The following is a 14,590-nucleotide window of genomic DNA, read 5'->3' on the forward strand; positions in this document are numbered from 1 at the left end:
GCTAAATACGTGCCCTTTGGGATGCCCATAAGCCTGGCTGCCTCCCACTGCCTCTCAACCTTCAGCATCTAGTCTACTGCCTCCAGGTCAGGAGGTCCAAGCAGCAGCCGATGTAGCCCTACCTTCTCTGTGTAATCCCTTTACAAGGAGGGTTTACTCTGTCAGGAAGGGGTGATGAGGTAAATGCAGAGCACTTACATTTAAGATGCAGGAAATTAACCTTTCAGAGCATTGGACACATGTCTCAGGAAAGCAAAAAAAAAAAAAAAAAGGTATGGAAAGTGCTAATTGTTACCATTAATAGGTGCCAATGGGGCATAACAGCATTTAAATGTGTCCTGCAGTAGCATTTCCCCAGCCTGCCATTTCCCTAGAAGCTGAAATGTTTCCTCCCCTTAAAACCTGAAATGTGAGCACATAGACTTAACCCTTTGCTTTTGGGGCTGTTTTCTCTATGGGAGAAATTTGCAGTAAAGGTAAAGGGACCCCTGGCCATTAGGTGCAGTCATGGCCGACTCTGGGGTTGCGGCGCTCATCTCACTTTATTGGCCGAGGGAGCCGGCGTGCAGCTTCCGGGTCATGTGGCCAGCATGACTAAGCCGCTTCTAGCAAACCAGAGCAGCGCACGGAAACGCCATTTACCTTCCCATTGGAGCAGTACCTATTTATCTACTTGCACTTTGACGTGCTTTCGAACTGCTGGGTTGGCAGGAGCAGGGACCGAGCAACGGGAGCTTACCCCGTCGCGGGGATTCAAACCGCCAATCTTCTGATCGGCAAGTCCTAGGCTCTGTGGTTTAACCCACAGCGCCACCCGCGTCCCTAAATTTGCAGTGCTACTATGCAAATATGTATGCATTCAGGTGTTTATAGCAGCGGCAGTACCCCAGACATGGGCCTTAGCTCCATTCTGCCAGGTTCTGTACAGTCTCAAGCAGAAACAGGCAAAGTCTGGACGATAGGAAGCTGCCTTGTCCAGAGTTTGACATTGGTCCATTGAGCTCAGTACTGTCTACACCAGGAGTAGCCAACCTAGAATTGTAGAGTTGGAAGGGCCACCCAAGGACCATCTAGCCCAAACTTCAGCAATGCAGAAATCACACCTAAGGAACCCCCGATAGATGGCCATCCAACCTTTGTTTAAAAAACTCCAACGAAGGTGAGTCCCCACCTCCAAGGTCATCCGTTCCACTCTTGAACTCTTGCCATCAGAAAAGTCCTAAGAAGAAGGGCCCTGCTGGATCAGGCCAGTTGCCCATCCTGTTCTCACAATGACCAGCCAGATCCCCGTGGGTGTGATGGCCTGGGACTGGGGCTCGGACTCGGAACCAGAGGAGACTCAGTCTGCACCAGATCCTTTGCATCAGGCATCACCTGAACCAAGTCTGGGGCCTGATCCTGAAGAGTCCCAGTCTGCACAGGTTCCCCTGCAACAAACACCAGCTGGGCCGAGTCAGGGGCCTAAGCCTGTCCTGGCTCCAGATGCGGGGATTACCTCGTTGCCTTCAGCTGGGCCATCACTTACAGCTGCTCCACTACCAGTTGGGTCAGGGGAGGCTGAGGCGGCCCCTGGGTCCAGTAACCCACCGACATCTCCCGAGCTGCAGAGACTAAGGTCTGAGAGAAGGAGAGACCTGAGTACTTGAAGGAGGAGTGCTCGCCTTCAGGCAACAAAGGGAGGTGATCAGGACTGGCCGCTACCCCGACAAAGATAAAAGACTGTCGGACCCTGCCCCAGGTTGCGGGAGCAACGTTGCTGTATGCTAGATCCTGCCTGAGATCCTGTACCTGTCCTTGCCTGGTTTCCTTTTTTTTTTTTAAATAATATTTATTGAAGTTTCCAAAATACAGAAAGAGAAGAAAAGAAATTATGAAGATACATTCAGAACCTTATTTTCAAACATCCACTTTCTGGGACTCCCCCCTTCCCCCACCCCTACTGTATTCCCCTTTCATATTGTTGTTTCCACAAGTTCTATTTCTGATTTAAAGCACAATTTATATACCCCATTGTTCAAATTTAAATTTATACAAACCTTATGCAACACCCTTGATAAAAAAAAAAAGCAAAAGATCTCTCCCCATAGCCCACCCCCTTTTCTTTCCACAATGTCCCCCTTTTTTCCCATTAAAGTAAAAGCACACAGAATAAAAGTATAAAAAAATAAAAAATATATTAGAAAATAGAAAACCAATTCAGAAAATAGTTGCAAGCCTTTGGATTCTAATTCTCCCTCCCCTTCCCCGGTTTAATTTCCCTTATCCTCCAATCTATGTTTCCAGCCTGGAAATCTTAAGTCCATCAATCCCATTTTTCCCCCAACTCCTTGCAGAATTATTTCCCATTTCTAGGATTACTTTCTTTAAAAATTAATTCCTAAATCTTTAAAAATGTCAAATTATAAAATTCCCCCCATTGTTCTTTCAAGGTTATAGTCCAGCTTCCTCTTGTTCCGCTGCTAAAACTTTCTTATTCAGAAGTTTAGTAACTCTACATGGGTTGTTGTTATTCAGGAACAAAAACTTGCGTTCAGTCCCTTCCTTCTTCAGTAAGGTATTCTGTTGTCTCCTTTTAGTCTAAACACCCTGTAGACAAGATTCAGTTTCCGTTTTGCAGCTTTCCCAGGAGATAACCAGTTCTGTGAGATTCCGGAGTGTTGTATTTTTCCCGGCTTACGCCCATCTTTGTAATGTCCCGAAACTCCTCTAGGGGGGTTGTTGTAACTTTGTTTCCAAAAATCCGATTGTTCTCCGTATTTTCGCCATTTTGTATTCAAGTCTTAACAAATTATATCAAGTTGTAACAAATTTGACCAGCAAGGTCCTTGTAATAAAATCCTCTTTAATATTCCGACTTTGACAGCTACTTTGACAGCTGTCAAAATCACCGGCTCTTTTCACCAGGCTCACTCCTCAATCGCCCCGGTTCCCAGGGAGGGGGGTGCATTTTCCTTCTCCTTCAATTCTTCCTCCAGCACAATTCTTGTACTTTCCCATCATGGAATTCTTAATTTAGCAAAGATACCGTTCTTTTTGGGCCTTGGCTTCCCAATCCTTGTTTTAAAATGTCTACAATAGGGAGGGGGACTGACTTCCTTTTTAGATCCCCCCCCGCTCGTCTCAAATCCCAAAAATTTTTCTTCTTTTAAACCCGATTTCCAATTTACTCACGGGTTGTTGTTAAAAGTCCAAATTCTCAATGGAAGAAGTCAGCGCTCTCCGCCGGATGGCATGCGGCTTCGCTCGGCAGGGATGGCAGAGGACTCAAAGCACCACGCTTCTCCCCGGCACCCGATCCGTAGCCTTTAAAAAGGCTCCTTCACGAGTCGGGAGGGCGCTAGCGGTGCTAGCCGAGTCTCCAAGTCCACGGCCCCCGTGGCCGTGGTTTCTAAGGGTCCCCGCATCGCCGGTGCGGTAAAACCCAGCCCCTGCCGAGCCGGCTCCCTCCGGAGCTCGGAGGGAGTCCGCCATTCGGCGATGGCGCCAACCCGGAAGTCCCCTTGCCTGGTTTCCTGCCTCGTGTCCTGCCTTGGCCCTGTCGGACTGACTCCCAGCAGAACCTTCAGATTCTGGACCAGTCCTGGACTGCATTTCACGGGTTACCTGGGCCCAGCACAGTGGGAAAACAGCAAGCAGGATTCAAGCACAAGAGCATCACTCTTCCCTCCAGTGGTTTCCACCAGCTGGCATTTGGAAGTATTGCTGTCTCCCAACTGTAGAGCATAGCCATTATGGCCATTGATAGTTCTCTCCTCCATAAATTACTGTTAATTCCATTTTAAAGCCATCTAAGTTGGTGGCCAGCACTGCCTACTGAGGGAGCAACTTCCATAGTTTGTGCTTCATGAACAATTGCTTGCTTTTCTCTGTCCTAAATCCTCTAACATTCATCTTCATTGAATGTCCATGAGTTCTGATGCATTGATATACAATAGACTCTACTTACATTCTTCTGATATATAGAGTCCCAAACAACCTGGACCTTGAATACTTAAGGGATTGCCTCTCTGCACATGTCTGCCTGTGAGTTCAGATCTTCTGGGGATGCCCTCATTAATGCCACAGTGCTAGGAACTGTACCTTTGGTAATAAGGCAGGGGTGGGCCTTTTCTGTGGTGGCTCCCCCACTCTGGAATGCCCTCTCCCACCCTGAAATTCAGTCGGCACCTCTGGTAGTGCCATTCGGGTGCCTGGTAAGAAGCTGGCTGCTTGTTCAGGCCTTTGGGCATGACTGCTGCTGTTATCTGATGCTGCTGCATTATTTTGATTGCATTTTCTCTGAGGTTTAAACTGAGTCTTCGTTGTTATGTTGGGACCCGCCCAGGGATCCCGGGATGTGAGGCAGGATGCAGGGAGCCAAAATCAAGTAAATTCAACTCTGCATTCCTTGGCAGTTTTTCCTGGGGACCAGCCCCAGCTGTTCTCTCATGGGTTGCGGAGAGAGCAAATGAGTCTGTGAGTCTGCCTTGCTTGAGCTTCAGGGCCTCATTCTCACTCCCTTGTTTTTTGGGACTGTGTTTATTAGCAACTATATCCCAGGTACAAGACGCCGTCGGCAAGGGAGCTTGTTCTTGCAGGAGGAGTTGCCCTTTCCAAGGTATTCATTAGGGGATGTTTCCTTGTCCTGCACAAGCAGACAGTCCTCCCAGCAATTTGCAGATTATACCTTCATTTGTCCACTTATTGGCTTGAGATCACAGCAGATTCAAGGGTTTAGCACTCTGGGATGGCATTTGCCATCCAGCGAGTCGATGGCATGTTATTAACTTAAAACCCTCCAAATCTCTCAGTAATGATACAAGTGGCCTCAGAATCCAGAGAAGTTAACAGTCTGTAAAGAAGGGATTAGTGGCATGGGGTTGAGATATGAAAGGAGATCCCGTTCTGGGTTTAAAAGAGGAGGAAGGGGCTTTATTAGCACATGGCACAAATGCCAGCTGGGCAGAATGAGCGGGCCGCTGGGAGCCAGGGCTCTGGCTGAGGCTTCCAGGTCTCTCAGCCAGCTCACCTGCACTCTTCTGATTAAGGCGAGCCTCTGGAAGATTCACGCCACTAGCTTTCAAGGGGCAGAGGCAAAATGTATTTCTGGAGCGGAGAGTTATTTTTGCAAGCCTTTTGAGACTTGAGCATGCCACTTAGGGGCACGATGATGCAGCAGAACAGTTGGGAGGATGCCAGCAAACCAATGTTTGCTGATGGTACTGTTGGGTCATGTTCTAGCCAATCAAATTGTTGTTATTTCTATGGCACATTTTCTGCAGACCAGGACTCACATACTGTATTAAAAACGGCACTGATAAAATGCCAAAAGCTAAAAACATATGAAAGATAATAGTTAACAAACAATCAAACATTAATAGAAGTGTGTATGTATGTATATATACATATACATATACATTATATATATATATATATATATATATATATATATATATATATATATAGTTTGTGTGTGTGTGTGTGTGTAACAAATCTGTTAAAATGCAGTGAAAGCAGCACCGCACTATTAAAAGCCCTTTCCTTAGATAACAGCCAGTTCCCAAAGGCCTGTCAGAACAAAACAGTCTTCCCTTGTTGGTGAAGGGACAGCAAGGAGGGAACCAGCCTGGCTTCTCAAGGGAGGGAATTCCAGAGCCTGGGATCCAGAGCCAACATGGGACCTGAGATAATTGCTCAGTGTGCTGTCCTTCAAAGGAAATCTCACGAGTGCAGCACAGCCCAGTCCATTCTCACTTCCCAGACTCATGAGGACCAGACAGCGAGGCAGAACTTGCAGATCAACTTGATGTGGTGATGGCCACCAACTTGGATGGCTTTACAAATATAAGGGCATCAGAACAGTCTGCTGGATCAGCCCATGGCCCATGTAGTCCAGCGTCTTGTTCTCACAGTGGCCAACCAGACGCCCATTATGGGAAACCTGAGCACAAGAGCTCTCTCCCCTCCAGTGGTTTTCAGCAACTGACATTCAGAGACATTGCTGCCTCTGACCTATTTTTTATTATTATTGCCCAAGGATTTTAAATTACGGTATTTTTAAACTAGTTGACTGGTTTTTATTATTCCTCTTAATTGTTGGGTTAATAGCTATTGCCATTTCAAAAAACTTGGTGTCCATCTTCAGATGTATGGCAGCTTATACAGTTTAAAAATAAATTTATATGAGGATTGAATGAAAATACCACCACTTTGTTCCAGTTTCAGCCCTTGGGTGGGGATGTCATCTCCCAGTAAGGCCTCTCCCTGCTGCTGCAAAATGGGCCACGCTGCTTCTGTGCTGACAGAGAAATGGGAACTTCAATTCATATTCTTTTTGTATGCAACGTTTACAGAGATGACCAAATAGATGGTTTACATCTATGCTATGAAAATACCAGGACAGATGCTTGAGTGCTATTTGGCTGACTTATTGCCTGATGGAAAATAATGTAATGACAGAATTTGCTAGACTTGTAGCAATAATGGAGTTGCACAGTTTCTCTTTGTTGCTTCAAAAATTCACAAAGGGAGTCTATCAGTTTAACTGTGTGTGTGTGTGTGTTTTAAAAAAATCATGTTCTTGCTTTATATATGTGTATTACATTTTATGTTAGGCATGGTGTGGTTTTGGATTATACTGTATCTTGCTTTTAATGGGTCTTTAGCTGAATAATAAAATATTGTTTGATTTGTAAAACTTGAAGCAGAGGAGGGCATAGGCATGAAGGCAACTTTACGCTCTCTCCCCTCCCCATTTTGTACCAAAAGTTTTTGGCTTTGGCTGAGAGCTTTGGGCTCAGCAATAATTTATGCCCCTCCTTTCTTCTAAGCTGGAATTCAAGGCAGGCTCATCCATGGGGTTCCCAGGTGGTCCAGGCACCAGCTAAGCCCAGATCTGCTTAGCTTCAGCAAAGTGAGTCCATCACATGAATTCTGATCATCATTCTCGTCCGTTTCTCTGGAATGTATATGTGAACTACAATTGGGGCACACGCAGTGCATCTATTGGGAACAAGACACATTGTTATTTTAGCTGCTTGGTTTCTGCAGCAGGGATCTGAGCAGACCCTCATTCATTCATTCATTCATTCATTCATTCATTTAATAAGAAGATCCTGCTGGATCAGGGCAATCGCCCTATCTAGTCCAGAATCTTGTTCTCACAGTGACCAACCAGTTGCAACTGGTACTCATAAGCATTCTTGCTTCCAGCTTCGTGGGCCCTCAAGTTCTCAGTGAATTTGTCCAGTCCTCTTCCAAAGCCATCCAAATCGGTGTTCATCACAGCATCCTGTGGAATTCGGTTCCATTGTTTAACTATGCGCTGTGTGAATAAGTACAGATGTACCTTGGAAGCTGAATGGAATCCGTTCCAGAAGTCCGTTCGACTTTCAAAACATTTGCCTTCCAAGGCGTGGCTTCTGATTGGCTGCAGGAGCTTCCTGCAGCCAGTTGGAAGCCGCAAAAGTGCCACCGGATGTTCAACTTCCAAAAGAACGTTCACAAACTGGAACACTCACTTCTGGAGAGGAGGAGCTTTAGGAAGTGGTGAGAAGGCGTGGGCCTTCAGTCCTCACAACTGCCTTGTGGGAGCAGGAGCTGCTAGGAGGAGCTGCTGGGATCACTAGGCCTCTGCTGTTCCCCCCCCCCTTTGCTGATCTTTAGAGCCCTAAATGGCCTCGGTCCATTATACCTTGAAGAACGTCTCCACCCCCATCGTTCAGTCCAGACACTGAGGTTCAGCACTAAGGGCCTTCTGGCGATTCCCTCCCTGTGAGAAGCCAAGCTACAGGGAACCAGGCAGAGGGCCTTCTCGGTAGTGGCACCCACCCTGTGGAACGCCCTTCTCTCAGATGTCAAAGAGAAGAACAACTACCAGACTTTTAGAAGACATCTGAAGGCAGCCCTGTTTAGGGAAGCCTTTAATGTTTGATGCATTACTGTATTTTAATATTTTGTTGGAAGCCGCCCAGAGTGGCTGGGGAAGCCCAGCCAGATGGGTGGGGTATAACTAATAAATTATTTTTTTTATTTATTTATTTATTTATTTATTTATTTATTTATTTATTTCTGCACCTTGTAGAATAGAATTTCTAGAATATCCTTTTTTGATGGAAAGCCACACAAACTGTCTGCAAACAGTGGAGTACCATGTGGTGGGTATGGGTAGTGGGCCCTGGGCCATGGCACTGGGCATATTTTTTTGAGGGGCTGTGGCAAGGTGCCCCCACAACAGGCTTCCTCATTGGAGGCTGGCTCTGGCGCATAAGGGAGCTGTGGAGACAGCTTCCTTGCATGACGGCCCAGTGCCACCAGCCACAGCTCCACTCCCAGGTCAAGCCTGACCCGGGGCGGGAGAGAGACGAATCGGTGGCATATTCACCACCCCTGCCAAGGCAACTTTCTCGCACCCAGCTGCAGCTCCAACCCCAGGTCAACCATGACCTGGGGGGGACACAGCAGGCTCCCTCCATGCCATGCCCCCACCACTGCTTATACACAGTCCTCCAAATGTAGCATTTCAGACTTCCACAGTATCTCAGGCTGTGCCCATGTTCTAGGAATGGAAGAGTGGTTTCTCCTTCCAGAACATGTGCCAGGACTTACATAGACACCTGAACTCCAGCACCAACTTTTTTTCAAAAGTTATGCACTGCTTTGTCTATATACCTCTGGAGCACATCTGGATCTGTCCTGACCAAACCTATGTACACCTACCTAGGAGTAAGTATCATTGAACTCAGTGGGACTTACTCCTGAGTAGTCATGTATAGCACTGGTAAACTACTCTTCTTAGGGAGGTTTCACCCCTTAGGGATGGGTGAATCTGCCAATTTCAGGTTCTCACACTGAAGTTCAGTTCTAAATATTTCCACGAGTTGGAAATGGCTTTTAAAGTCTTCATTAAAATTCGCCAGCATTTTGAGGCAAATGCACAGGTGCTTGTATGTAATTTTGCCTAATACCCAACTTTTTGAGAAGTAGTTTACCCTAATAATTTGTGTTTCTCTGATATTGTTTTTGCAAATGGATGCATTTTATGGACACTTTGCCCCAGTGTATGCATTCTTCTATCCACCATTTGAATGGAGAACTGCATTACAAAATTCAAAATTCAGAACAGTGTAAATTTTGAGGCTTTTGTGTTTCATTCCAGAAAGTGCAAATTAGGTAGGTTTACCTTTCGCTGCAGTGATGTAGGGAAGTGAGAGCTGGACCATAAAGAAGGCTGATCGCTGAAGAATGGATGCTTTTGAATTATGGTGCTGGAGGAGACTCTTGAGAGTCCCATGGACTGCAAGAAGATCAAAGCTATCCATTCTGAAGGATATCAGCCCTGAGCACTCACTGGAAGGACAGATCCTGAAGCTGAGGCTCCAATACTTTGGCCACCTCATGAGAAGAGAAGATTCCCTGGAAAAGACCCTGATGTTGGGGAAAATGGAGGGCACAAGCAGAAGGGGACGACAGAGGACGAGATGGTTGGACAGTGTTCTCGAAGCTACAAACATGAGTCTCACCAAACTGCGGGAGGCAGTGGAAGACAGGAGTGCCTGGCGTGCTCTGGTCCAGGGGGTCACGAAGAGTCGGACATGACTAAACGACTAAACAACAACAACAACCTTTCTCTGTGAACTGAATCTAATGTCGACCCCACCCACAGTTCATCTGCCACGCCATTTTTCTCCTATGTTTTTTATTGCATTTCTTAACAACAACAACAACATTGCAGCTTTTATGCGACTTTGCTTTTATTTCTGAATTATGCTGATGCTACTTAAACTGTTCTTCTGAACTGTGGTGCTTTGAACATTTAAATGTTTTTGCTTTAATCCTCTGCATTGTGATTTTAACTATTTCAGTCCTCCCCCCCTCTAAGGCTGCTCACTGTCCAGGGGAGGGGAGTCATTCAGATATATAAAGAATGGATATTTTGGATGCATGGGGTTAGGCAGAGTCACAGCAGAGCATAAGAACTCGAGTGGTAGTGGCGTTATGCCAAAGGTTTTGAGGAGAGCCTGGCAAGAATCTGGAGAGGGGAGAACCTGCAGGTGTCTGAGTAGGGAGTCGCAGGTATAAGTGTCAACCAGAAAGAAAGGAAGGGATCTTTGAGGGTGGCTGAAGAGCTTCAGATAGTGTGTGTCAGGATTATTTAGTAGTAGTAACGCAATGGAACCACAGCAGGATTGCGCTGTCGGGGGCGGTGCGCTTCCCCACCCGCCTCTTCCTCCGCCAGTGCTTTAGCTGAGATTCCTGCATCGCAAACACAAGAATATACATTTCAGGTGCCAAAGGCCAAGGCAAAGAGGCCTGTCTTTACCAAAAGCTGCACGTGGGTGGCGCTGTGGTCTAAACCACAGAGCCTAGGGCTTGCCAATCAGAAGGTCGGCGGTTCAAATCCCCACGAAGGTGTGAGCTCCCGTTGCTCAGTCCCAGCTCCTGCAAACCTAGCAGTTCAAAAGCACGCCAAAAAGTGCAAGTAGATAAATAGGTACCGCTCTAGTGGGAAGGTAAACAGCGTTTCCGTGCGTTGCTCTGGTTCGCCAGAAGCGGCTTAGTCATGCTGGCCATATGACCCGGAAGCTGTACGCCGGCTCCCTCAGCCAATAAAACAAGTTGAGCGCCGCAACCCCAGAGTCGTCCGCGAATGGACCTAATGGTCAGGGGTCCCTTTGCCTTTACCTAAAAGCTGCACAATGAAGAAGCCAGACACACCTCTGCAGAGAGGGAACCCCACAACTTAGTGATGGAGTTATACATGGAATTTCTCATATCTCACTCTATGTGAGCTTTGCACCTCTTGTGTCAAGAACCTGATTCTGTTCCCCAAGGTGCCTATTTACCCTCAAGCTCCTCCACAAGGCAAGGTCCTTTGTGCTTTAATCACCCATGCCCACCCCGCACTGCAGAAGCGAGCCTGGTTCTCTTGACGGTGAGCTCCCAGCTGTGGGTCGTTGCAATGTCGTAATATTTGTGATCAGGCACGCCCGTTGGTGAAATATTGTACTTGAATGATGTTCTTGAATGTTTGGCTAAGTGCAGTGATTAGTAATGCCTTCTGACTGTCTCCTTCCCTCCCTCCCTTTCTCTCTCTCCGCCTTTTGCATATTGATTGTCTTGGAAACTGAAGGGTACTTATTCGTTCAAGAGCCTGAATTCTCTCTGAGCGTGCAGGTGCTTTTCGTTGGGTCTGGCTCGCTTCACAATTGACACTTGCCTTAGCTGACTTATGAGCCCTGATCCAGACAACCTACTTCACGTGCACCCATGGGGGTCCCAGGGATGGGAGGCCAGCACAGCCAGTGGTCAGTCAGGGTTGATGCGAGTTGTATTTCATTTTGTCCTACTCCTTCCTCTCCATTGCAGTCCATTATTGTTCCTCATTAGGAACACAGGGACTTGCCTTACATTGTGTTAGTCCATTGGTCCATCTAGCTAAAATCAAGATGGCAGGTTGCATCTTCAAAAACTGCATCAATTTTTTTCAAATTCTGTGTGAAATCAAGAAGTTGGTTTTTATCTATGTTTCCTTGTAACATTTTTTTTAACCCCGTCTGAATAGCTCTGTTACAAATAAGGCCCTGGAAGGTCTGTTGCTATGTGTTCCCTATCTCATGTTCCCATTTGATTTCACATTTCACTTGCAGGCGCTTCTTGTGTCCTTGTGTCCTTTATGTAAGAAGCACCACAAAGCATAAAATACCATGTAAAAAGACTGAACTGACCAACAAAGTCACCTAGCAATTACGAAATGCACTTGGAAGGTCTCTTGACTTTAAACTCTGTTTGCATGGGAAGTTGTCGGCAAAACAAAACATCCTCGAGTGACGAGCTGAGAGAGACAAACTTTCAAGTAGCTTTTCCCACGGGGACCCACTACCTGTGGCATAGCCCACCTGCAGCGATGTGCCGTTCTTGTGATTCTTGCATGCGCACACGCAGTTCCTCTTTCTGAGGTGGTTCTCCTCATTCTCCTTTTCTCTGCTTTTCACAGAGTCCCCACCAGAGAGGACAGGGCAGCGGCGTGGTCTGCCCAGCGGGGGGGCAGAGAAGAACCCCAGCATGGAGCCAGCTGCCACGACAACGTTTCGTGTCACGGTAAGTCCCCCTGTCTCTGTCTGTCTGTCTGTTTCCCAGCTCAAGCTGTGATTCCTTGCCAGAAGTTGGGGTTCTTTCCAACTCTACAGTAATGTGGCTTGTTTGTAAGCTCTTGTTCACATTCACATGAGGGGTCTTAGTCTGGAAACTTTTTAGAGGAACAAAACAAACTAGGAGATGCAGACCAGCAAGGATTGTAGAGGAGCAGCCTGGAGGTATTTCCCCCTGGGCACAGACCTCTGCAACAGTAGGGATCTTTGGGTGGATTTGTGTCAGGTGTGTGTGCAGGAGCCAGGCCCTGTGACCAGTAGGACTTTGCAGGTCTGGGGCCTTCCTCAGTTTGTTCTGAAGAAGCAAGGCGCGGCCGCACAGGTGAGGCCGATTGGTAACTCACAGCACCTGGTGGCAAGAGCCAGGAAGGGATATAAGGTCAGCATTTTCCCTTCGGCTCTTTGCCACAGCAACACGTTCCCTGCCTTGCTGCGTTTGGTTCCTTGACTCCTTGCTTCTTGATCCTCGGACCCTTGACTTCGTGACTCCTTGCTTCCTGACCCTCGGACCCTTGGCTTCTTGACTCCCAGCTCTCAGACCCTTGGCTTCTTGACTCCTGGCTTCTAGACTCCCCTTCCTGCTCCCACCCCGCCATCTTGCCCCCGGTCCTGACGTCCCCAGCCAGGACTATGATCACCCGTGAACCAGAACATGACAATTTGTCTGAATTCTGCTTAACTCCATGCAACACTAACTTTGGTGCTCCTTCAGGGCTGTGGTGCCATAGAAAGCTGCCTTAGATCGTTGGCCCATCATTGGTGTTACTGCCTGGCAGCATGTTCTGGATCTTGCTGCAGGATGAACTCAAAACTCGCAACAGGGTTTCTTCCAATATTTTCAATGCCCAAATGGTTGTTGTGGCAAATAGGCAAAGTAAAGATCAAAGGTGCAACAGGTGCTCTGCACAGCTGACCGAGCTAAGACGTTGGTCCCACAGGTGGCACAAACTCTTGAGTCCCCTTATAAAGGAAGGGGGCGGGCACAACTTCAGTATGGCAAGAATGTTGGACTGGGCAAGCAAACAGGGAGTCCTTCTGGAGGGCTGGACCCAGCTGCCTATGTCTGCCAGCACTGGCATCTCTGTGACATGGGCAGTGGAGGGGGCATCGGTGGCAGCTCAAAAGCAGACTGGGAGATGGATTCTGTTTGCAAGGCAGGCTCTGGCAGTACCAGGGCGGTGCCAGAACTGGAGGTGAGGCTGGCATGGGATCAGGGGGTGAAGCGGGCACATAGTGTCTGGGTGATGTGAGAGGGAACAGAGCAGAGTGCCAAGCTGATACACTGCCCTCCCTGGAATCTGATGCCTCATCCCAACTTCCCCCAAGGGCCCTTTTTCACTCAAGGCTCATTTATTATTTATTATCATCATTTGTTTACTGCATTTATATCCCACCCTTTTCTCCAAAGAGCTCAAGGTGGCATCCGTGGTTGGTTCTCACCCTCCTCATTTACCGTATTTTTTGCTCTATAAGACGCACTTTCCCCCTCCTAAAAAGTAAGGGGAAATGTGTGTGTGTGTGTTATGGAGCAAATGCAGGCTGTGCAGCTATTGCTGAAGCCAGGAGAGCAAGAGGGATCGGTGCGGGAAGAACGCTCTCCCTGCCCTGAAGAGGCTTGGCACGGCTATCCCAAAAGCCAGAACAGCAAGAGGGATCGCTGCTTTCGCTGCGCAGCAGTCCTTCTTGCTGTTCTGACTTCGCTTCGCTGGAGAGGCACTGCGCAGAGAGGGAGAGAATATTTCTTGTTCTCCTCTAAAACTAGGTGCGTCTTATGGTCGGGTGCATCTTATAGAGCGAAAAATACAGTAAACCCTACAACAACCTTGCAAGGTAGGCTGAGAGGCAGCAGCTGGCCCAAGGGCACCCAGTGAGCTCCATGTCAGAGTGGGGATTTCAATACTGGTCTATCGAGTCACAGTCTGACACTATAACAGCAACAACAACAACAACAATTTATTATTTATGCCCCGCCCCTCTGGCCGGGCCCCCCCAGCCACTCTGGGCTGCTTCCAACAGAATATTAAAATACAATAGTCTATTAAACATTAAAAGCTTCCCTAAACAGGGCTGCCTTCAGATGTCTTCTAAAAGTCTGGTAGTTGTTCTTCTTTTTGACATCTGGTGGGAGGGTGTTCCACAGGGAAGGCGCCACTACCGAGAAGGCCCTCTGCCTGGTTCCCTGTAACTTCGCTTCTCGCAGGGAGGGAACTGCCAGAAGGCCCTCGGCGCTGGACCTCAGTGTCTGGGCTGAACGATGGAGGTGGAGATGTTCCTTCAGGTATACTGGACTGAGGCCGTTTAGAGCTTTAAAGGTCAGCACCAACACTTTGAATTGTGCTCGGAAACATACTGGGAGCCAGTGTTGGTCTTTCAAGACTTGGTTCTCAACCCATCTCAAGCTGCTAAGGTTCTTCCCCTAGGTTGTCAACTGATAACTCTTCCCAGCCCTCGCCCTGGTCTGA

At 47.6% G+C, this 14,590-nt stretch overlaps 1 protein-coding gene across 10 annotated transcripts in view; it reads left to right on the plus strand.

Annotated features, from left to right (window-relative positions):
* DAB2IP (DAB2 interacting protein) overlaps positions 1-14,590 on the plus strand; it is a 317,250-nt gene that overhangs the window by 87,192 nt on the left and 215,468 nt on the right. For all 10 annotated transcript variants that reach the window (XM_083597217.1, XM_083597215.1, XM_083597213.1 and 7 more), the window contains exon 2: positions 11,975-12,078. In XM_083597217.1, the coding sequence (XP_083453343.1) occupies positions 11,975-12,078 (104 nt within the window). The remainder of the gene's footprint in view (positions 1-11,974; positions 12,079-14,590) is intronic.

Source organism: Podarcis filfolensis (assembly GCF_964270895.1).
Source record: "Podarcis filfolensis genome assembly, chromosome: Z".
Classification (NCBI taxonomy): domain Eukaryota; kingdom Metazoa; phylum Chordata; class Lepidosauria; order Squamata; family Lacertidae; genus Podarcis; species Podarcis filfolensis.